Consider the following 24,153-nt stretch of genomic DNA (forward strand, 5'->3'; position numbering starts at 1 on the left):
CTTTAACTGAGAATATAATGCAACAAACTGTGTTATGTTCATTCTGTCAAAAGTTGCAGCCAAATAAAATGAGTTATACACAGAAACCATGATGAAGCATGGATTTCTGTTAGGGGCAACAGGCTTTTGTTGAGGGGGGCAGAATCTCAGTTAAGTATTTTTTTATTGATGGGGGGGGCAACTAAATAGGAAGGAAATTATTTGTGCCAGGTTTGGGGCTGATACAATGTTGGACCTTTGAAGAGGATGTGGTCATGGATTTATCGGCTGGAACATGATGCAAGTGTGCTCTTCCCTTCTGCTGCTCACAGTTCACCTGTGACTTCCTCCTCAGTGCCGGCCCACCCATAAGGCAAGGCAAGACAACTGCCTCAGGCAGCAGGATCCACAGGGAAGCAGATCCCCGTCAATCTTTGTCCCTTGTTCCTGATGTAGACCTTCCCGCACCCTTTCTTCCCTAGCAGGGAGGGAGGTCCCATTTTGGGGTCAGCCTCAGGTGGCAAAATATCTTGGACCAGCCCTGCTCCTATTCCAGACCCCCCCCCCCCCGCATATCTTGGGTGGCAGAATGGCCCTGCCGGCGGCATGTGCCACTTGTTTATCTGAAGTGTTTTGCTGGCCTCGCCCCAAAACAGCTCAGCAACTGTGTCTGGATTTTTCCTTCTTGAAATATGGCAACCCTAGGCTGTGTGTGTCTCTGTGTGTGTGTGTGTGTGTGTGTGTGTGTTTTAATGTGTCAAATGCAGAGAGAGAGAGAGAGAGTCCGTAAAAAGCTTTATTCCACTCTGTTCATGAAGACAGCGGTGATACTTTTACAAGCCTGCTGTAATGAGACCATGCAAAAATGATGACATTTAAAAAAAAAAGGCGCTACAGTGCATTAGACTGTGCGCCACCATTAATAATTTATCACTTGTGCTTCCAGGATCACCATCAATGCATGTAGCACATTAATTCGCACGTTTAACAATCTTGTCTTTTCTCTGCCCGTTATTGAAAGAATCATAATACATCACTTTTAACAAACAGCTTCAGACAAATGCCGTTTAAATACTATTGAACAGAAAACAATGCTCTATCCAAGTATTGACTTGATATAAATAAGAGAGCGCTGAAACAAGCACCCATTATGCTTGTTGGGTCTGGGTCCATTGTCAATTTTAAGATTCACCATCCCATGAACTGTCAGGCAAACATGTCCAGGTTGAAATGAGGCAAGGAAAAAACATTATTCATGGGAGAAAGCTTGGCAATGTGGAATTCTCTTAGCATAAATATCGCTCCTCCTAAAACCGAGGAATAATATTGTAAACACACACAGGAACGAGACTTTTGTTGCTGCTGGTGATTGAATTATATCTGGATTTCAATGAGAGGCATATTCTAAAATTGAAATTGAAATACTTTATTGTCACTTGTACAACTTGTATACAGTGAGATTACACGAGCACCCCCCACTCAGCTCTCTTAGTCTTAATTCCCCTCATTTACTGACACACACCCACCAAACCCAAAATTCAGTTGCCCTGTTGTTACCTTTTCATTCAGCAGCCTAACAGCCCATGGATAGAAGCTGTTCTTTATATAAAGAATAAAGTATAAAGTATTTCTATGAAGAGTGTTATGTACTGAGTTGAATAGGATCCAAATTGCAGCAGTCTGATTGGTCCTAGAACAATAGGATTCAGAATGCAGCAGTCTGATTGGTCCAAGAACAATGCAGCAGTATGATTGGTTGGCAGGAACCACCCAATCATACTCCAGATATAAGTGAATCCACAACCTGATTGGCTTACAGTAGAATTCCAGAATTAACCAATCATGTGTAGCCCATTGTGTAAATAATGTAAATAAGGCAGATACTTTGAGGGGACTATTATTCATTCCTCCTCACCACTATGAGCTGAATAAAGAGCATGAAATCACTTTGCGACTCTGAGTATATTTCAAAGAGGTTCTTCTATAAGGCCTTGGAAAGCATGAATTATCCTCCTTCTTTACCCCGTCACAGTGAGTTCAGGAAAATAAGAAACCGAAGTAGTACAGTGGTAACTTGGGTTAAGTACTTAATTCATTCCGGAGGTCTGTTCTTAACCTGAAACTGTTCTTAACCTGAAACACCACTTTAGCTAATGAGGCTTCCTGCTGCTGCCATGCCGCCGAAGCACGATTTTTGTTCTCATCCTGAAGCAAAGTTCTTAACTCGAGGTACTATTTCTGGGTTAGCGGAGTCTGTAACCTGAAATGTATGTAACCTGAAGCATATGTAACCCGAGGTACCACTGTATATTTATCTTAAAATACCTCCTTAAAAAAACAAAAAAACCTTTCAGGAAAACATTTTTCTGACCCACATTTTCTGCCTTCTCTCCATCTGACCCACAGAAGCTGTCAAGAGCTGGCACAAGTGGGCACCTGCCACAGCCCACCGGTGTTTCCTAAACTTGGGTCTCTCCAGATGTTTTTGGACTACATCTTCCATCAACCCTAGCTAGCAGGACCCCAGTGGTCAGGGATCATGGGAATTTTATGTAGAGGAGGAAAGGAGGGGGGCGTTATTCTTTTGCTGTTTTGTTTTACTTATTTGCGTGTTTTTATCCCATATTTTATTCTGTGAACCGTCTTGAGATCTTAGGATGAAGGGCGGTACATAAATCTAATCAAACAAACAAACAAACACCTAACTTCCTGCTTTCAAGTCCTGAGACTTCCTGCTTCAAAAATGTCCCTACAGTCCATTCCTGAACAGAGATTAAATTGGTGGCAGGGCAGTGAACCTCCTTTCTCTATTTACTGCAGATGTCATTCTGCGCTTATGCACATTTTCAAAAGCATGATTTCCTCAATTCTTCCCCAAGCCAAGAGTTCACTTTAATGTTGAGAAAGCTGTCTTCCCACAGGGATCATATGGAAGCTTTTAGTATTTCTCCATTCCTCTCGTGTTACTTAACTGTTGAGCAGACCGAATTAATTCAGAGAGTACGATTTCCCAAGTCATATCTCATTAGCATTGGCTAGGTGGGAAGGTAAATGTATCCCATTCGTGACAGCCACCACAGAAATACTAAAAACCTATAGTCTCAGAGGCCACCTGTGGCTTGATAAACGACTATCTGACTTTTAGAAGACATCTGAAGGCAACCCTGTTTAGGGAAGTTTTTAATGTTTGATGTTTTATAGTGTTTTTAATATTCTGTTGGGAGCCACCCAGAGTGGCTGGGGAAACCAAGCCAGATGGGCGGGGTATAAATAATAAATTATTATTATTATTACAGTCAAATCTCAGTTGTCGAATGTAATCCGTTCCGGAAGACTGTATGACTTCCAAAACGTTTGACAACCAAGAATCAAAGGGCAGTCTGCAAAGTCAATGGAGAAAAAAGTAAAAAAAACCCCAGAAGCTGTTTGGCTTCCGAAAAACGTTCGAAAACCAGAGCATTTACTTCCAGGTTTTCAGGAGCCAAAACGTTCCAAAACAGAGCCATTCAAGAACCAAGGTTTGACTGTGTTATATTACTATTTTGCTATTGTTATTATTATTGATAAAAAGGGACCCCTGACCATTAGGTCCAGTCACGGACGACTCTGGGGTTGTGGCGCTCATCTCACTTTATTGGCTAAGGGAGCCAGCGTACAGCTTCCGGGTCATGTGGCCAGCATGACTAAGCCGCTTCTGGCGAACCAGAGCAGTGCACAAAAACACCGTTTACCTTCCCGCCAGAGTGGTACCTATTTATCTACTTGCACTTTGACGTGCTTTTGAACTGCTAGGTTGGCAGGAGCAGGGACTGAGCAACAAGAGCTCACCCCGTTGCAGGGATTCGAACCGCCGACCTTCTGATCAGCAAGCCCTAGGCTCTGTGGTTTAACCCACAGCGCCACCCGCGTCCCTATTATTGATACGCAGCAATAAAACCCCACAGCACAAAATGTAAGCTTCCCATTACAAAATGATACGTTATACTGGTGTTATGAGAATTATAAGGTCTAAGATATAAAATAAATGTTCATAAATGTACAAGGCAAACACATACATAAGTATATAAGCCATGTGTCTGAAATAGGAGAACCACCCAGAAGCCATTTTGACCCTCCCAAATTGACCTCAAATATTTCTCTGCAAGGAGGAAGGAAATGAGAAAACCCACCATTGTATCTTTGCTCACAAATCCTGTCTTAAGGGTGTATCTGTGTATGAATAGGGTGAGCCTGTGACCTGGATTCAGGAACTAAGTATTTAGCATCTCAAAAGGAATGGCCAGGCTGCCCAGATAATACAGTCAATGAACATTATTAGGTACCCTGACAAACAGGATTTCTGCTGTAGACCATCTCCTCTGCTGTAGACTGCCTCCTTCTGTGATGTATGTATAATGTTTCAGGGGGGTGGTCTTGGGCTATAGGGTGGGCAATTTCAAAAGTCTATATAAGAGCTTGCACATCAACGTTTTGGGTTCCTCCTTCCTCCTGTGTGTGGGGGCGAGGGGTGGTGTGAGCACCCTTTTGCAACAGTTTAATAAAGATCAGGCTTACTAGCCACTTTGCTTCTCAATATTCTCTGGTTGGCCTGTTACTTTCTCCTACCGATAGTGAACCTACGTAATGACTCTATACAGGCTCTTGGATACCCCATACAGTGGTGCCTCGCAAGACGAAAAGAATCCGTTCTGTGATTCTCTTCGTCTAGCGGTTTTTTCGTCTTGCGAAGCAAGCCCATTGACGGATTAGCGGATTAGCGGTTTATCTGCTGATCGGATCAGCTGATAAGCGGCTTAGCGGCTTAGAAAAAGGGGGAGGGAGGGGAAAAAACCCGCAGGAACTCGCAAGACATTGTCGTCTTGCGAAGCAAGCCCATAGGAGATTCGTTTTGCGAAGCACCTCCAAAACGGAAAACTCTTTCGTCTAGCGAGTTTTCCGTCTTGCGAGGCATTCGTCTTGTGGGGCACCACTGTAAGGGAAAAGGAGCACTGGGGTGGAAGGGAGGTGGGAACTGAAGTTCTCACCCTGGGCCAGCAGGGGGATACTGTTATGTTCACTCACAACTTAACAGGAACCTTTCCCAATCCAAGGGCTGTATTCAAGGGCCATAGGTAAACGACAACTCAGCATATGAATTTCCAGGAACAACATTTTTAGAAGTTTCGTTTTAGAGACAGTCCCCCTCAGACCTTGCCCTGAGGGGAATTTGGGAAATGCTTTGGCTAAAAAGGAAAGCTCTAAATGGAAGCTTGCACCAAGCCAGTACAAACATATCTGAGAATGAAAACATACAATCTTGCCAAATTCAGGACAAACAATAGTATGGAACAGCCAGGTTGACTCTTTGGGGTCATTAGCCTCTGATATCCAGTCCACCGCTAGATAGGGATGGAAAGATCTGTCAATTTCAGTTCTCACAGCTCCTCATTTCCCCAATATTAAACTCGGCTCTTCATATTTCTGCAGCAGTTTGTGATTAAGAAACAAAAATCCCCATGAAGGTTCTTCAACATTTTAGTGCAAATTCTCCTGAGAAAACGATTTTTCTATGCAGTTCTGCCATGTACACACTTTCGCAAGCAACGTAATTTCAATATAGCATTTTTGTATGTTTTCAAGAATATGTTCAGGCACAGGTTCCTCACGTATGTTGTTTTTTTGTAAACGCTGGCTGGTTGGAGAACAGCATTTAAAAATCTTGGCAAGCACGAATTTCGAACGATGGTTGTGTTTTGGCTCTCATACTGTTTCAGAACTGGATCGGTTCGGCTTTGAACCCGAACTGAACTGAATCTCTTCTCCCATCCCTACTGCTGTAAAACTGTTATTAAGTTTTAATATGTAATATGTGTATCTGAAGAAGTGTGCATGCACACGAAAGCTCATACCAAGAACTAACTTAGTTGGTCTTTAAGGTGCTACTGGAAGGAATTTTTTTATTTTGACTATGGCAGACCAACACGGCTACCTATCTGTAACTGATAGGACTATGTCATCCAGCATTTGCTCATGAATGCTCTAGCATTAGGTCAACTGAGCATGAACTTGCTCTCTATAGAGTCTACTATTTTATGGAATTTGAAGGTGGCTGTAGTGCAATTCTATTTGTGGTTTCACTTAAAGAAGATAAACATTTTAAAGAAAACATAGATGAATGAAGGAGCGTCTCTACCTCCATCATGCAACCCGGACACTGAGGTCCAGCTCCGAGGGCCTTCTGGTTGTTCCCTCACCACAAGACATGAAGCTACAGCGAACCAGGCAGAGGGCCTTCTCGGTAGTGGCACCCACCCTGTGGAACACCCTCCCATCAGATTTTTAGAAGACATCCGGAGGCAGCCCTGTTCAGGGAAGTTTTTAATGGTTGATGTTTTATTCTGTTTTTCATATTTTGTCGGGAGTCGCCCCGAGTGGCTGGGGCAACCCAGTCAGATGGGCGGCATATAAATAATAAAATTATTATTACAAATGTAGTTTTGAGCTACTGAAAGTCTGTGTGTCATAGAAACTAGTCCATCAAAAGGTATCCTGCTCTTCAGCCAAATGGGTAGCGACCCCTTCCGCCTCCTGAAAACATTGCAAATAAACGCAATTCGCATTTCATTACATGTAAGAAAACTTCAAAATAAATATGAAGCGTAAATCTCTTCTGTTGAATGGCACACTGCGAAGTTCCCTTGTGTAATCTTTTTTCTTTTCTGATGCTGTTGTTGATTTCTTGTTGTTTGATTTTGTGGTGTTTAGTGTCACTGGCTTTGGCCGCAATAAAACTTGAAACTTGAAACTATGTAGTGGGAATAAATATGTAGTGGAAATTTTTTTTTTCATTACAAAAGGATGTATATTTACACAGAGGAAGCTGAGTAACAACTATTAACCAGCTCAAAGAGGTTTACAAATCCTCGGTGCAAAGTCTCTAAAATGGCTAGAACTACAAAAAAACCTCGAAAGTTTTCCCCATTTTTTCACAAAACAGTCGTTCTCCTTTCCCCTTCTTTATGTCTTCATCTTCCTTAGAACTACTGCAGGTCATTTGGTAAACGTAACAGCTGTAGATCCTGCTGGGCTTCTGCTCTATGTGCACAACTATATTTCTGTCAAAGTAAACTTCATGGTTGTACGTCTGCATGGAGAGAACAAAGAAAACAGTAATTTTCATTTCAGGTAGGCAGGGTGGGGAAGGTACTCCTATGACACACAGGGCTTTGCGGTGAAAAACACCTCAGATATGACATCCCTCTGCAGCAAGCAAGTTATAACATGAAGCTTGGGGCTAACCAGCGAATATAAACTCTACTCCAGAGTGATGGGGAACCCATGGCTCCCCAGACGTTGTTGGATAACTCCTTCCATCATCCCAGACCATTGGCCATGGCAGGGGCTGATTGGGACTTGGGGATTAAGTGGAGCCTCAGCTGCATAGCTGTCAACTTACAGATTTGAAAATAAGGGATCAGCAGCCAAAATAAGGAATTTTAGTCAACCAGCAGCCAAACGAAGCCTCAAGCGGTGGTTCCCAAAGCGCAGTAACCCGGCAAAGGGGATGCAGCAAGGAAAACCACCGTCACCTCTCCGCTGGGAAGCGCTGAGCAAAGGCGAGTCCCCAGGCAACGCGGCCGATTTGATCGGCACAAAGCATGCAAGCTCCACCCCCCAGTCGTTCTTAGACTCCTTATTGGGTGAGCAACGCAGCCAAGCAACACAGTTGGAGCCTCCCTCCTCCCTGGCCAGCAGGGAGGGAGGGAGAGGAGCTGCTTTCTTTGAAACCCGGGAAATTTAAGGGACATTATCAATAAAGGACAGCAGCGGGACACGGTGCTGGGATAAGGGACTATCCCGCCAAATAAGGGACGCTTTACAGCTATGCTCAGCTGGCAGGGCAGGGAGGAGAGAATGAGAGGAAGGAAAGCAGAGACGGAGGGAGGAGTCTGCTGTGATGCAACAGAACTGGCAGCTGCTGAAGGCAAAAAGTGGCTGGATGGAGCCTGCAGCTCGCTGGGGGTGTTTTGTTCAATCAACTAGCAAAGCGCTCATTGTCAACAGGTAAAGGACCCCTGAGCGGTTAAGTCCAGTCAAAGCCAACTGATTAAAAGTTCATACTGAGTCGTCTTTTATTTATTTCTTTTTTTAAAGAAAAACCAAGAGTGACACTCAATCATTTTTTTAAATAAACGGCAAAGCTGTTTCAGGGAAGGATGAGCAGGGCAAGGGGTGAGGGGTATCGAAACCTCCAGTGAGTCAGCACTGTGCCCAGCCAGCTTCTAGTTCCAACTTATAGAACTGGTTTTTCAGCTCTGGAACAAAAAAGGCACAACTGATAAGAAGCGTGCACCCTGAGCCTAGATATGGTTGTTTCTGGGAACAGTGATACAGTCATACCACGGGTTGAATACGCTTCAGGTTGAGCGCTTTCGGGTCGCGCTCCGCGGCGACCTGGAAGTAATGGAACCCGTTACTTCCAGGTTTCGCCGCTCGCGAATGCGCAGACGGTCAAAATGACGTCATGCGCATGCGTGGAAGTGGCGAATCGCGACCCGCACACACGCGTTCGCTTCAGGATGCGAACGGGGTTCTGGAACGGATCCCGTTCACATCCTGAGGTAACACTGTACACCCTTTTGCACATTTCCCCCCCAATGGGATTTCTGTTGGATCTCTCCATTTGGAACACGAATGGCACACGGCAGCTGGATGAACAACGGGACGTTAAGCGGAGTGACTAATGAAAATGTACCGTACTTTTCCGGCTATAAGACGCCCCCCCCCCATGTATAAGACGCCTCCTATTTTTGGGGACTCAAATTTAAGAAAATGGGGGGAGATTGCATAGAGTTGTTGAGCTTTTTTGGGGGGATTGCCAGGGTTGTTGAGCTTTTTTAGGGGGGTATTTGCACTGCAAAATCCACCTCCCGCCTGTCGCCTTGCCGCCAGAAGCTGCCAATCGCCCGCCCAACTGCCGCAGCATCAGCCGATCAACACCACCCATTGACGCAGAAACCAGTAACATGCACAATAGACACTGGCAGCTGCGGCAGCAACCAATCAAATGTCTGCCCTATGCACTACCTGTGTATAAAACGACCCACACTTTTTAGCATGGTTTTTAAAGAAAACAACATAGTCCTATACACGGAAAAATACGGTATGTTAAGTGGGATTATACTCACCACATCCCAAGATTCCGCAAACGGAATGCTCTTAAGTCGAGTCCCGTACTCGTTGCAGTGGAAGTCAAGGTGGGCGGCGCCATCAGCTCCTATCTGAGTAACTGCCACAACGGACAGTAAATTCAGTTCATCTTCATAGTCCACAATTTTGAAAGTCTTATTAAAAACAGGAGCTCGGGTTACTCAGAAAGTTAAGTTGTTTAGCCACAGTTTTTTTAAAAGACCTCCTAGCTATTGCCCAGGTAAAAACAAACAGACAGAAGACTAGTAAGTCTAAAAGAAGTTTCGGGAAGCTTTTAATGTTTAATAGACTATTGTATTTTAATATTTTGTTGGAAGCTGCCCAGAGTGGCTGGGGAAACCCAGCCAGATGGGAGGGTATTAATAATAATAATAATAATAACAACAACAACTAAAGTGGTACCTCGGGTTACATAGGCTTCAGGTTACATACGCTTCAGGTTACAGACTCCGCTAACCCAGAAATAGTACCTCGGGTTAAGAACTTTGCTTCAGGATGAGAACAGAAATCGGGGCCTCCCGCTGCCACTGGAGCACATTCGCGAAAGTGGTGCTTCAGGTTAAGAACAGTTTCAGGTTAAGAACAGACCTCCAGAACAAATTAAGTACTAAGCCTGAGGTACCACATTATTATTATTAGAGATTTGGCTGTAATTTATAAATGGTCTTGTCATCAATTGCTGCCTCTTGCTTTATAGCCATTTGAGTTTTTGATACTTTTCACTTGGAGCCTCCAGAAGCATGATCTCTCTGTGTGTCTTAGTTAGGGTGCAGTCCCCAAATCCAGGAAAATATTTTAAAGCTTTTCATGGTGAAACGGGCCCAATTCAAAGTGCTGGTTTTGACCTATAAAGCCTTAAACGGCTCAAGACCGCAATACCTCAAGGACCGCCTCTTTCCATATGAACCTACCTATCCGTACCCTGAGATCATTTTCTGAGGCCCTCCTTCGTATGCCCCCTCCTCAAGAGGTCTGGAGGGTGGCAACACAAGAATGGGGCCTTCTCTGCAGTGGCTCCCCATCTGTGGAATGCTCTCCCCAGGGAAGTTTGCCTGGTGCCTTCATTATACACCTTTAGGCACCAGGGAAAAATGTTCCTTTTTAACCAGGCCTTTGGTTGATTTGGTTGACATCCTATGCCCTTTTGAAATGCAGCTTTTTGGGGAGGGGTTATTGGGTGGCTGTTTTTATTCCGATTATATATTTTGTGGTTTTATATTTTGATTTTGTTCTGTGAACCGCCCTGAGACCTCCGGGTATAGGGCGGCAGATAAATCCAATAAACAATAATAATGGTAATAATTTAAACCATAAAACCCAACAGCAGGCATACCATGGGTAAAATTCCGCCTGCTTGCGTGTTTTCTCCCTCTTTCTAAATTTGGTAACTGAATATAAATGAACTACAGGTTTTAAAGGCCATGGAGGAACCCTTGCCATGTTTTTCACCCAGACGGTATTCATTTCCATGGAAACAAGGCTGCAGATAGTTTCCAGAAGCGGAGGAATTAGAATTCTTCTGGCTGTGTCATCTCAGCTCCAGTTCCTGATGGGAGGGTGAAAAATGGATTCCAAAAATAGTTGCTAATGATGCTGGGGGCACACTGTTCAGATCTGTAGTGTTTTGCCTAGGTTGTTTACCGTCCTTTTCCATGAACCTCAGGCTTGCAAATAGCAGAAAATCGGTCGCAGGCATTGCAGTGTGCAGTCAAAGCGGACAGTCAGAGAACCAAAATGCTCACCGGCCAATTAGATTCCCTGTACATTTCACGATATCTAGGACAGTGCTAGCCTGACATTTCTAAAGCATAGCCTAGTATTACGCTGGACTAGTACCCCTCATTCCCCCCCCCCCCCCCGCGAACAGAGAACACAAAAAGTTGTATTTTTAGCGGGAAAGTTAGTTTCCCAGGTGTGTGCTGGCAGATTCCTAGCTGACCAGCGGTGGACTAGAAAACAAAGAGGTCAAAATGGGGGGAAAGCAAAAGCGAAAGGAATGGGTATACAGTGGTACCTCGGGTTACATACGCTTCAGGTTACATACGCTTCATGTTACAGACTCCGCTAACCTGGAAACAGTGCTTCAGGTTAAGAACTTTGCTTCAGGATGAGAACAGAAATCGGGCTCCGGCGGCGCGGGCGGCAGCAGGAGGCCCCATTAGCTGAAGTGGTGCTTCAGGTTAAGAACAGTTTCAGGTTAAGAACGGACCTCCAGAACGAATTAAGTACTTAACCCGAGGTACCACTGTATAGCAGAGTTCCTGTTCTTCCCGGCTTGAACTCAGATACATTTGACGACGTTTAAATTAGCAGGGTGTGTGTATGTGTGTGATTGTACACACGAGTAAGTTATATTTTATATGAACACACAAACGTTTGCATAAAACTATGTTGTACTCAGAGAAGGCCCACTGAAATCAATGCACCTAAATCAGTTATGCCCATTGATCTCAATGGTTCTACTCTGAGCAGACCTAGCATCAGATACAACGCAAGTTCTACAATGCCAACGAGGCTCATTTGATGAGCTGCCTTATTCAAGATCACAGAATTTTTTGTTACCTCTTGCCCAGGGTCATCATCCAATAGTGTCATACGTTTCTTCACAACTCGGCCAGACGCTGTTACCGTTACAGAGTTCTTAATCTTTGAGATTAAAATATGGAGACAGGAGAGAGAGAAATGAGACAAATAGTAAAATTAAGGACAATGCTAACTGAAGTTTTCATTTACTTTTTTGTTTGTTTGTTAAATATGGATTTTAAGCAGGTTCATACTTAAGGACAGGCTGGTTAAAGTTTCAAAACATTTGAAAAATGCGCACTGCATCTAGAAAAAACACAGACACCGTCTTCTTGGGCGTCTTTGCTGAAAAGATTTAAAGGATAATTACCAAGCATTCTGGAGAATAATGAAGTCAACAGTACATTCTCAACTGCTGCAGCAGAAATACAGACTTATAGTCACTGCACTCCAGAGAAGTAGCTTTTAAGCTTGCTGAGTATATATTTATAGCACAGAAAAGCTAGATAAAGATTCTTTACTGTTGTTTCTTCCAAACCACATTCAAAATACTGTTTAAGCTGTTTCTCATCCTCCCTTTATTAGCTATGTTATTTCTCTCTCATAACTATGTCCTAGCTCATTAAAAACAATACAATTCAATGTCACAGCAAACAACATTCAATGGTTTGTTGTGAATGTGCTGATCTAAGCTGTTTGTTTCCTCCCTGCTTAGCGTTATGTCTGAACCAGATTTGTTTCACAGAAGCATACAAGTTAGAAGGGATCCTAAGGGACATCTAGTCCAACCCCCTGCATACAGGAATCACGGCTCAAGAATCCCTGACAGAGGGCCACCCAAGCTCTCTATAAAAACCTCAAATGAATCCACTACTTTCTGTGGTAGTCTGCCCCTTTTGCTCCAAAAAAACCATGTTCAGGAAACCAAGAACAAACCTTGGCTACAGGCTGTGGTTTGATAGGAGTGAACAAACCATAATCCCTGTTTTCAGACAGAATGGTAAGCCAGTTATTGTGTCCCATCCCTCTCGGACCAACGCACAAGGAGAGAAGAGCTAAGATGATGCAAATTGCTTATGGCTTACTGCAACACGCAACACAGACGTTCAAACAACAGCATCATATTATGTCGCTGACTGCTCAGTGTTTAGATCTAAGCACCTCTCACGAGGGGACTGTGGTTTGGTAATTAATGTTTCTCCAACATCTCACAGCTCTTTCCCCATTCCTGCTATAAATCAGGAGGTATTTTTTGCTCTATAAGACTCACTTTCTCTCTCCTAAAAAGTAAGGGGAAATGTGTGTGCGTCTTATGGAGCGAATGCAGGCTGCGCAGCTATCCCAGAAGCCAGAACAGCAAGAGGGATTGCTGCTTTCACTGCGCAGCAATCCCTCTTGCTGTTCTGGCTTCTGAGATTCAGAATATTTTGTTTCTTGTTTTCCTCCTCCAAAAACTAGGTGCGTCTTGTGGTCTGGTGCGTCTTATAGAGTGAAAAATACGGTAAATAGCGTACAGGAAGTAAGAGCCATGGAAAGTAAGAGCTATGGAAATCCAGGTTTTGAATGGAGAACTTGTGGCCCGCCATGCTGCTGGGCTCCTGTTCCCATCTTCTCTGACCACTGAACATGGAGGGCTAGGGCTGACGAGAGTGCTCAAACTAGAAAACATTTCTTCTTTTTAAATAGCTTAAAAATCCTGTTTGAATACTCTGCCTCCACGTTCCCAAGCTTTGCTCTACAACCACGAAGATTGGAAGCCTTTTCATTTCCAAAACAAAATCTAGTTCTTAGAAAATAAACAATACAGTGGTACCTCTGAATCCGTTTCAGAAGTCCGTTCGACTTCCAAAACGTTCGCAAATCAAGGTGCAGATTCCGATTGGCTGCAGGAAACTCCTGCAGCCAATCGGAAGCCACAGAAGACGTTCGGGTTCCAAAGAACGTTCACAAACCGGAACACTCACTTCCGGGTTTGCAGCATTTGGGAGCCAAAACATTTGACTCGCAAGGCATTCAGGATCCAAGGTACGACTGTAATAACAATAGTTATTTTTAGCTCCACTTGGTACACAGAGACTAAACAATTTAGCAACTTGCACACAAGGGGCAAATCCCATCTTTCTCTGATGTTAGCAACTCTTTCTTGATAGGCTTTGACAGCACACATTTTCTCCTCAAGGAGGATTTTCGAATGTAGCACCGCTTTAATTTCAAAGCTGCCTGACCCCTTATCTGAAAAAACGGCCCTATATGTCGGTTTGTGAGCCGCACCTAAACTTCAGGTCTTCAGATGCCAGTCATGAATAACTCATGGTGAGTTCCTAGGTCTTTTGTGATCTGCTTCCATGCAACTACTTTCAGATGCAATGGAAACATTTTAAAGCCACACATCCCTAAACAGTTAACGGCTTCAGCATAGGACCAAGCCTGCCTCTTGCTACACAATGGCCACAAAGGATTGATTCACACTCATGAATCTTCCATCACCTGATAACCATTCATGCATCAGCTCAAAGTTGTCTCCACTGAAAAGTACTGACGCAGGTGAACAGAGAAGTTTTGACTGTGAATGAGTGAGGAAGCTGCAGGTGTGAACCAGCGCTAAATGAAAGTTAATTTCTCCCCATCTGAGCTAGAGCTGAAATGAGATGAGTGGTCTCTACAATATACAAATATACAAATTGTTGTTACATTCTCACATGATTTCTCCTGTTGGCCCGTATGACAAAGTCTTCCGTAACTTCCTGCTGTTCTGTGTTATTTTCAGATTCCTTCAGCTTCAAAACTCTGGTTGAGAAAAATGAAACCAAGAGAGTCACGTTCACAGGAAGGTGTGATGGGGAAATAAAACACTAATTTTACGGCCACTACGCATTCTGAGATAGAGCGATGGAGTCAGGGACCAGCACATTTTTAATAAGCACATATATGGCATCTCTTGGGTGGTGGAATCAGAACCTGCCACATGTCAGTCCATACAATGCTGCTTCTTGTGTTCCTGTGTGTAATGGTGGCATCAAAGGGCATAATCCAGGACCATAGCTGTCAACCTTCCCTTTTTTGACGGGAAATTCCCTTATTCCAGTGCCATTTCCCACTACTTCCCGCTGCTATCCCAGATTGTTAGATATCCCGTAGACTGTCCCCGGGACAGGTGAGGCTTCTGATCCCTTATTTTCAAATCTGAAAGTTGACAGCTATGTCCAGGACTCTGTTGCGTACATGCGAGTGCACACGCAGGTAAAACATTTCTACTTCAATTCTTTCGTTCTGAGAATCCAGAAATTAATGACCTTTGAAAATATAAACTAGAAGATCTAGCTACGTGATATTGCTATAAATTTATGTTGGGTGATTCAAGATCATGCTAAACAATGAACCTCCAATAAAGAAATAAAGATGATAAACAGGATGCCTCCAAGAAGCTTGAAGGCAACAACCCACCATTGCTACATGCCCCCAGCATCTAGTATTCACAGACATACTGCCTCTGAACATATAGCTTCCATTTAGCTATCACGGCTATGAATTTGCCTAACTCTTTCCCAAACACATTATAAGGACACGGAAACCTTGGCCAATCAGAAGTTCAGCTTGGACAGCTAAAGATAAAAAGGTAAAGGACCCCTGGACGGTTAAGTCCAGTCAAAGGCGACCATGGGGTTGTGGTACTCATCTCGCTTTCAGGCCGAGGGAGCCGGCGTTTGTCTGCAGACAGCTTTTCGGGTCACGTGGCCAGCATGACTAAACCGCTTCTGTTGCAACGGGACACCGTTACAGAAACCAGAGCGCACAGAAACGCTGTTTACCTTCCCGCCGGAGCGGTACCTATTTATCTACTCGCACTGGCATGCTTTCGAACTGCTAGGTTGGCAGGAGCTGGGACAAAGCAACGGGAGCTCACCCTGCCGCAGGGATTCGAACCGCCGACCTTCTGATCGGCAAGCCCAAGAGGCTCAGTGGTTTAGACCACAGCGCCACCTGCAAGCTTGGACAGTGAATCCCTCAATGAAGACTAAAGAACGACAGAGTCACAGGTAGGCACAGGCTACTTTCACAGCAAGACTTACTTAATCAAACTTGGTCCCACATGCAGCACTCTTCCAGAAGTGTCTGGGTGGAAAGATATCCAGTCAGGTTCCAACGAGGAACATTCCATATCCTGGATACCGTTCTTTGCCTGGAATGATGGAACAAAACATGCAAGTTATCTCAGACAAACACAGAAGAGACTCCTCTGTCTAATGTACACTGAGAAGTTATAGCACACATTTGTATCCTGATCTTCCTAGAAGGAAGTATGGGGTGTTGTCCTATTTTAGGCAACTTAACATTGGTTTCCACAGTCCAAATTCACCCCACTTCTCACAGAATATTGTTCAATATCTCATCCCAGAATACAATCCATTTGGCTATCCTTGCAGTTCTGTTTTCAACCCATATTGACTACTAAGAAATCTATTCCTGGGGGACACAAAGAGTGTAAATAAAACATGCAGTTTTCCATCTAATTTATTACAAGGGTACTTTACCAAAGTAACTTAAAAAGGGATGAGCTACGACAGGTATGAGCCCTTCAGATTTTGATGCCAAAGCAATTAGACTGAAACACAATTTAATGCTTGCCTGTATAAATTGACTACTAACTGGATACGACACCTTCCCTGAGTATTTAATTAAAAAAAAAAAATCAGAGGAGGGAAACCAGTGGCCCTCCAGATATTGTCATGCTCCATATCCCATCACCCCATAGCTGTTAAAGTTTCCCTTTTTTAAAGGGAAATTCCCTTATTCCCAATAGGATTCCTCGCAAGAAAAGGGAAAAGTTGACAGCTATGCATCAGCCCCAACAAGCACATAGCTGTGCTGATGTAAGTTGCAGTACAAAGTGGGCACCACGTTGGGAAAAGCTGCTTTGAATACTGAACCCACTATTTTCGCCCTGCTGCCTCCAAATATTATTGTCAGGTTGCAAGGAAGGTGGGCAGAAGATGCACATCTTTGCAACAGGAAAACAGCCGCTCAAAAGTATGTGGCATACGTCTTGCTCACATCCTGGGATATCTTATCCCTAGATTTTGTATTCATGTCTGTGCTTAATCCAGCAATACAAGGATGTTTCCTTATATAGTAGTACCTCGGGTTACATACGCTTCAGGTTACAGACTCCGCTAACCCAGAAATAGTACCTCGGGTTAAGAACTTTGCTTCAGGATGAGAACAGAAATCATGCTCCAGCAGCGCGGCGGCAGTGGGAGGCCCCATTAGCTAAAGTGGTACCTCAGGTTAAGAACAGTTTCAGGTTAAGAACGGACCTCCAGAACGAATTAAGTACTTAACCCGAGGTACCGCTGCACACAAACAGAAGACAGGGCAACCTAACGTTGAACGTGATTCTACATACGCGACTCTTATCTTGAAATGGGGCAATCAGGGAAACACAAGTGAAAAATGAGAAATGAATTATGGAAACGTAGAATAGTAGAGTTGGAATAGAATTATCTAGTCCAACCCCTTGCAATCCAGGAATCTGTGACCTTGAGATTAAAAGTCTCATGCTCTACCGACTGAGCTCTTAGGAAATGGTTCTCTTCCTTTTTTACACACCCACGATTTTCTGATTGATAATCAATATGTGACACTTGAACAGCTTTACCAAAGCGTGGTCTTTCAACGAACAAACGTGGAAGATTCCTCTCTGTTTTTTCTTGTTAGGAGTGATGATGTAATGCCAAGGGTAGCCTCCAATTTGAAATGTGTTCTCCAGGGAAGACACTTCAAAAAGCAGATCTGGGGTACCTGCGAATGTTAACATGAACAGCTTCGTAATTCCATTTGTTCTTCGGTAAAGTTTTAAAGATCACACACATGTTTACGGCCACTAAACACCGAAAGTTTATAGTGCAACAATGATTGTGTGGAACCCTGCAACCTTGCTTTCAATTAGCAGTACACAAAACAGACACCTGGACAATATAATAAAGGCCACAAGAAATCACATTTTCCCTTTACAGGTTGTGTTTATTTTATTACCGTATTTTTCGCTCTATAAGATGCACCAGACCATAAGACGCACCTAGTTTTTGGAGGAAGAAAACAAGAAAAAAAATATTCTGAATCTCAGAAGCCAGAACAGCAAGAGGGATATTTTTGCTGCGCAGCAAAAGCAGCGATCCCTCTTGCTGTTCTGGCTTCTGGGATAGCTGCGCAGCCTGCACTCGCTCCATAAGACGCACACACATTTCCCCTGACTTTTTAGGAGGGAAAAAGTGAGTCTTATAGAGCAAAAAATACGGTAATTTGTGAATCGCCTTTCACGTGTGTCTCAGGGCATTTCACAAGTATAGTATATAAATAGTCAAAAACAGTTTACAAAACAGTACAAAATGACCACTAAGGATAGCTTGCCGGAACAAAAATATCTTCAATTGTTTCTACAAAGTACACATGTTAGGTGCCTGCCAACTCTCATAAGACATGCTGAAAGCCCAGTAGCGCAGAGCTACTGTGGAGTGGGCTTCTAGTATTTTAGGAACTTCAAGGAAGAAGTCTCCCGGATAATGCCGTGACCTATTTCATACACAAGGGATAATGTGGTCTCCTAAGTAACCTGGTCCTGAGCTGCACATGGCCTTGTATGTTAGCACCAAAACCTTAAAGTCTGCCTGGTAACGGATTGGTTGCCTCTGCAAATCTTGCAAGCAATATGCTGGCGATAGTTTGCTCCCCAAAGCAGCCTAGCTGCATTCTGAACCCATGTGGAGCACATTGCAGTTATCCAATCTTGCATGGACAGTAGTGGTCAAGCTAGTGCCTGATCCAGGAATGGACATAACTGTCTTACCATCTGAAGCTGTTACATTGCATTGCAAATTGCAAATTGCACAGTACAGTCGTACCTTGGTTTTCAAATAGCTTAGTTCTCGAATGTTTTGGCTCTGCAACGCTGCAACCCTGGAAGTGACCGTTCTGGTTTGCAAACTGCTTTTGGAAGCTGAATGCCTGACGGGGCTTCCGATTGGCTGCAGGAGCTTCCTGCAGCCAATCAGAAGCTGCGCTTTGGTTTCTGAACGTTTTGGAAGTCAACTCGACTTCCAGAACGGATTCCATTTGACTTCCAAGGTACGACTGTACTAGGTTTTATGCTCTCCAAAGCCACAGGGGACAGGATAAGTCCAAAGCTAGAGAGAGAGAGAGAGAGAGAGAGAGGGAGGGAGGGAGGGAGGGAGAAAGGCTGCAATCCTATATATCCTTTCCTGGGAGTAAGCCCAAACTAATGCAGTGGTGTTTACTTCTGAGGAGACACGCAAAGGACTGCATTAATGGTATTAATACAAATTCTAAAACAATTACTATACCAATGCACATAAAAGCAGCAGTTACTGGCAGCGCTAGGGCTTTTTCTAAAACATGAAACTGACCACTTGTGGTAATGAAACTATAACCCCATAGAAATACCTGTTATTTTAATATTGCAGGGAATGCCAAAGGGGTATTTTCCCACAATCCCACCTCTGCCGTTCAAGTACTTTTGTCCCAGATCCACCTGGCACACTGTGAACTAAAAGAAAACAAAAGAAACCTGATTAATTCTTTTGACACATGTATGATTGTTCTATTCTCAAGAAAGTTGCTGCACTGTTTCCTCATCTAAGGAAGTTTTAAGTCTGCTTGTTTTTAAGTTATTCCTTGTTTCTAAATCTGAGCTTCAACATTTATCTCTGGAAGCATACGCAAATGAAAACGGAGCGAGAACCTGAAGCCTAGAAGGGCCCGTTCTGTTTGGTCCTCAGAACTCTTCCAGGCCTTGCCCCTCACTGGCCCTTCCTTTGCACCCAAAGCGTTCTTGCCTGGCTGGAATGTGATCTTGAACTCTGGATGCCTCTCGCTTGCCTGAATCAGGGCAGTCCAACTTTTCAGACCACGTGGGCCGTACTTTGGCAGGGAACCCACAGGATGCACACTGCCTTGTTGGGCAGGGCCAGAGGCAAGCAAGGCCAAAATCTGACACCCCACCTCCCCACCCCTTGTGCTGCCTTCCCAAAGCCGGGTTGGCCTTTGGGAAGGAGTTGCAAGGCTCTGGTAGGGTCCTAGAGCCCTTCCACCTCCTTCCCAATGCAGGGAAAGCACTAACTAGGCTTTGGGAAGTAGAATCATATCATAGAATCATAGAGTTGGAATAGACCACAAAGGCCATCGAGTCCAACCCCCTGCCAAGCAGGAAACACCATCAGAGCACTCCTGACATATGGTTGTCAAGTCTCTGCTTAAAGACCTCCAAAGCAGGAGACTCCACCACACTCCTTGGCAGCAAATTCCACTGTCAAACAGCTCTTACTGTCAGGAAGTTCTTCCTAATGTTTAGGTGGAATCTTCTTTCTTGTAGTTTGGATCCATTGCTCCGTGTCCGCTTCTCTGGAGCAGCAGAAAACAACCTTTCTTCCTCCTCTATGTGACATCCTTTTATATATTTGAACATGGCTATCATATCACCCCTTAACCTCCTCTTCTCCCGGCTAAACATGCCTAGCTCCCTTAGCCGTTCCTCATAAGGCATCGTTTCCAGGCCTTTGACCATTTTGGTTGCCCTCCTCTGGACACGTTCCAGTTTGTCAGTGTCCTTCTTGAATTGTGGTGCCCAGAACTGGACACAGTACTCCAGGTGAGGTCTGACCAGAGCAGAATACAGTGGCACTATTACTTCCCTTGATCTAGATGCTCTAGGACATCTAGGACAATGTCAGGGCCCTCACACCTCCTTCCCCAAGCCCAGTGCCTCAATTACCTGGCTTGGGGAAGGCTGGGGTGGAGAGCGTCAAATGTTGCCTCGAGGGCCACATGCAGGCCTTGGGCTGGGCGTTGGACCACCCTAGTCTGGATGAAGGACCATCCGAGCCTGGCTGGTTTTGCCTCAGGGTCCTGTCCACTTACCAGCATGAGGAAGGTTGCCCACAGAAGGGAATGTGGCTGACAAAGGTTCTGAGGCACTGCAAAATGCTACGGCTAGGATGATACTGCTGGCTCGGTTTTTGGAACAATGGCCTTCTCCAGCCAGGTGCCCTGCAAACGCCCCGTTGAACACCAAACGCCATTAGTCACACGACCAGTTGCCGGGGATGGCAGAAGCTGCACACCAGCAATCTCTGAAGGGCATCAGGTTGGGAAAGTCCAATCTGGGGAGGCACATCTCTGCCGCCCACAAAAAATAAGTTGACCTCATTTTGTTCCCGTTGTTGTTCTTTTCCCATACACTTCTTTTGGAGCTCCGTGGAGAGCAAATTCGCCCTCTCTGTATGATTCAGGAACCAAGTTTATGCTGATATGCAGTAGGGGATATTTGTAACTGACTCATATCAATGCCTTTTTACCTTTGCTTTTCCCCTCCTGCTGCTGCTTCTCCCCAACCTTAAGCATGTTCGCTATGTTACTCTAAAACAACTTCTGCATCAATGGCGCTGCACTGATTCTGCTCGTGGTCCTTTACCTGCTCCGAGATAGCCTGGAAGCTGTACAGCCTGACTAGGCCAGAGCTGTGCGTCACAACCAGCATGTTATGAGACAACGTGGCGTCTGTCATGCTGTTTCCAAAGATCTGGATTGAGCGGAAAGAAAATAAATGAAGAGATCAGTAGAGGCCTCCTACACTTGACAAAAATCACCAGCATTGGTTAGAAATTAGGACCCGGAGCCATACAGCGCAGTATATACTGTACTTTTCTGTGTATAAGACTATTTTTTTTAAACTAAAAAATAATGTTAAAAGGGAGGGGGTAGTCTTATACATGGAGGCAATTGCCCCCATTTTCTTAATTTTGAGTCCCTCAAAATAGGGAGCGTCTTGTATACGGGGTGTGTTATACATGGAAAAATATGGTAAATTTAATAGTAGTAGTAGTAGTAGTAGTAGTAGTAATGGCTTCTCAGGCTTTCTAAAATTAGGAATTTGTACCGATCGATGGCATTACTTTCTGAGAACACTCGAAAAGAGGCCAGCTAACCCCTAGGATATTGGGACGCGGGTGGCGCTATGGGTTGAACCACAGAGCCTAGGACTTGCCAATCAGAAGGTGCGCAGTTTGAATCCCCACGACGGGGTGGAGCTCCTGTTGCTCAGTCCCTGCTCCTGCCAACCTAGCAGTTCGAAAGCACGTCAAGTGCAAGTAGATAAATAGGTACCGCTCCGGCAGGAGGGTAAACGGCATTTCTGTGCGCTGCTCTGGTTTGCCAGAAGCGGCTTAGTCCTGCTGGCCACATGACCCGGAAGCTGTACGCCGGCTCCCTTGGCCAATAAAACGAGATGAGCGCCGCAACCCCAGTGTCGGTTACGACTGGACCTAGGTGGTCAGGGGTCCCTTTACCTTTACCTAACCCCTAGTATAACAGACTTACTTTTTTGTCAAGTTCTAGCATCCCAATGAACGAAAGCGGAAGAACTCTGAACACGGCAAGGAAGAAAAGCACAGACTGCTGGATGCCAGCCTAGGAAGGAACATGCCGGAAACAGTTATCACACTTCAGCTTGGGCATGATAAGACAGAGGTAGTTATGAATTATCGTTATCCTCAAGCACATATAAAGGTATGCACTTATGATGGTAGAATCTCTCGGGAGAGAGCAACATGGCTACCACTCTGAAAACAGATGCACTAGGGGTGTGGATCGGCTTTCTGTGCTTCCCGAATTAAGAGGTGAGTGGGGTGATCTGGATAAGATTGCCCAAGTTGGATCGAGCCATTAACAAGCAGTGTCAGAAACTGAGATATGAAAGCTAGGAGCTAAAGGGCACCTTAAACCTAGGTTATGGGCTCAACAACAGAATGTCTAGGCACACTTTTTTTATAACAAGGATACAAAGCTGGAAATGAAAGAACTGCAGCTAAAATATTAGGTTCATTTTTCACATGGTCTAGTCCTTCCCCTGCCCACCCCCTTACAGTGGTACCTCGGGTTAAGTACTTAATTCGTTCTGGAGGTCCATACTTAACCTGAAACTGTTCTTAACCTGAAGCACCACTTTAGCTAATGGGGCCTCCTGCTGCCGCCGCGCTGACGGAGCACAATTTCTGTTCTCACCCTGAAGCAAAGTTCTTAACCTGAAGCACTATTTCTGGGTTAGTGGAGTCTGTAACCTGAAGCGTATGTAACCCGAGGTACCACTGTAATATTATTAAGAGGGTCTCTTCTCCGGTCTTCATAGAGTAGCTGGAAGTGGGGAGGCAGAAAAAGCTCTTCCTTTCCTTCCACTCTGCAGCTTTAATCTGAAATCTTTGGCGCAGTACTGCGCCCAGAGCTCAGAAACGGCTTGCGCTAAAGAAATTCCTTGTCGCAAAACGTGCCTGGAACAATGGGAGCTTCGTACGCTGTTCACAAGGCATCTCGAGTCAGATCTGGGACTCCCAAAGTTCTAAGATACTTTATAGACTCGGATGCCCCAAGTATCCTTGTCCTTTAAAGACACAGTACAGTGGTACCTCGGGCTACGTACGCTTCAGGTTACAGACTCCGCTAACCCAGAAATAGTACCTCGGGTTAAGAACAGTTTCAGGTTAAGAACGGACCTCCAGAACGAATTAAGTACTTAACCCGAGGTACCACTGTAATCACATAAGCAAAATCAGGGAGAAGCAGTTCCTGAAGCTTTCTGCATAGCATGACATGAGAAGCACCCCAAAAGGTCTCCTTTTGAAAGCAAATACTTTCCAGCCAACGTACCTGCCGTGCGGCCGCAGGGAGCTTCTGCTGAGCTGACTTGACAACCATGACCTCTTGAGGAACATCCCAACTTAGATATCTAGTGGTAAAAGGTAAACGGACCAAATAAAAGGTAAACGGACCAAAACACACCAAAATGAAATGCCATTTATTTTCTGGGAAAGTGAACGGCTTTGTTTTCAACGTCCTTTAGAAAATGGGGCCCGTGGCAAATCCCTCGCTGAGATGCTTTGAAGACTTCACTCTCTCAGGCCCTTCCTTCTACCAACAGTGGACAGTGGCACTCTGCTTGACCTCTGATGGGTTGTGTTTGTCAGGAGCTCAGCCTAAACTCGAGTAGGACCCTGGCAGAGACACATACTACCCAACTGGCATGTTCCCTCCCTCCTGGTCGATCGTTCGGGAGCTTCAAAAGCTTTCTTCTGCTCGAACATCACAGCGACAGATGCTAACAGACATCGGCATACTTAGGGATCCGCAGAAGTCTGCGCAGTTCGCATGACAGACCTCAGCAATTCAGCATTTTGGCTAATCTACTTTATTTACATATAAACACACGGAGCACTGCAACATGGCTCCCTCTCTCTCTAGGATCAGACAGCAGAGAGAAAACAAAGGACAATAGTCCCACTTCACGGAACACAGTAACACAAACATCCTGTCTCTGTCACTTCCCACTCTGTGAAGTCAAAACACATACCGTCATATGATAGACAACAATCCCATGACTGAAATCACGGAGCAGGAATT

General features: G+C 44.6%; 1 protein-coding gene and 1 long non-coding RNA gene across 4 annotated transcripts in view; one reads left to right on the forward strand and one right to left on the reverse strand.

Moving 5' to 3' along the window:
* Positions 1-6,773: 6,773 nt before the first annotated feature.
* Positions 6,774-24,153, reverse strand: part of DCAF17 (DDB1 and CUL4 associated factor 17) — a 29,610-nt gene continuing 12,230 nt past the window's right edge. For all 3 annotated transcript variants that reach the window (XM_083468847.1, XM_083468848.1, XM_083468846.1), the window contains 10 exons: positions 23,404-23,482; positions 22,081-22,170; positions 21,176-21,283; positions 19,150-19,252; positions 17,348-17,490; positions 15,762-15,871; positions 14,391-14,478; positions 11,731-11,814; positions 9,147-9,302; positions 6,774-7,102 (listed from right to left, as the gene is read on the reverse strand). In XM_083468847.1, the coding sequence (XP_083324973.1) occupies positions 6,911-7,102; positions 9,147-9,302; positions 11,731-11,814; positions 14,391-14,478; positions 15,762-15,871; positions 17,348-17,490; positions 19,150-19,252; positions 21,176-21,283; positions 22,081-22,170; positions 23,404-23,482 (1,153 nt within the window). In that variant the 3' untranslated portion in view covers positions 6,774-6,910. The remainder of the gene's footprint in view (positions 7,103-9,146; positions 9,303-11,730; positions 11,815-14,390; positions 14,479-15,761; positions 15,872-17,347; positions 17,491-19,149; positions 19,253-21,175; positions 21,284-22,080; positions 22,171-23,403; positions 23,483-24,153) is intronic.
* LOC310691168 overlaps positions 11,824-24,153 on the forward strand; it is a 72,587-nt gene continuing 60,257 nt past the window's right edge. The window contains exon 1 of the long non-coding RNA XR_014518365.1: positions 11,824-12,936. This is a non-coding gene — a long non-coding RNA (uncharacterized lncRNA). The remainder of the gene's footprint in view (positions 12,937-24,153) is intronic.

Source organism: Podarcis liolepis (assembly GCF_965112155.1).
Source record: "Podarcis liolepis genome assembly, chromosome: 1".
Lineage (NCBI taxonomy): Eukaryota > Metazoa > Chordata > Lepidosauria > Squamata > Lacertidae > Podarcis > Podarcis liolepis.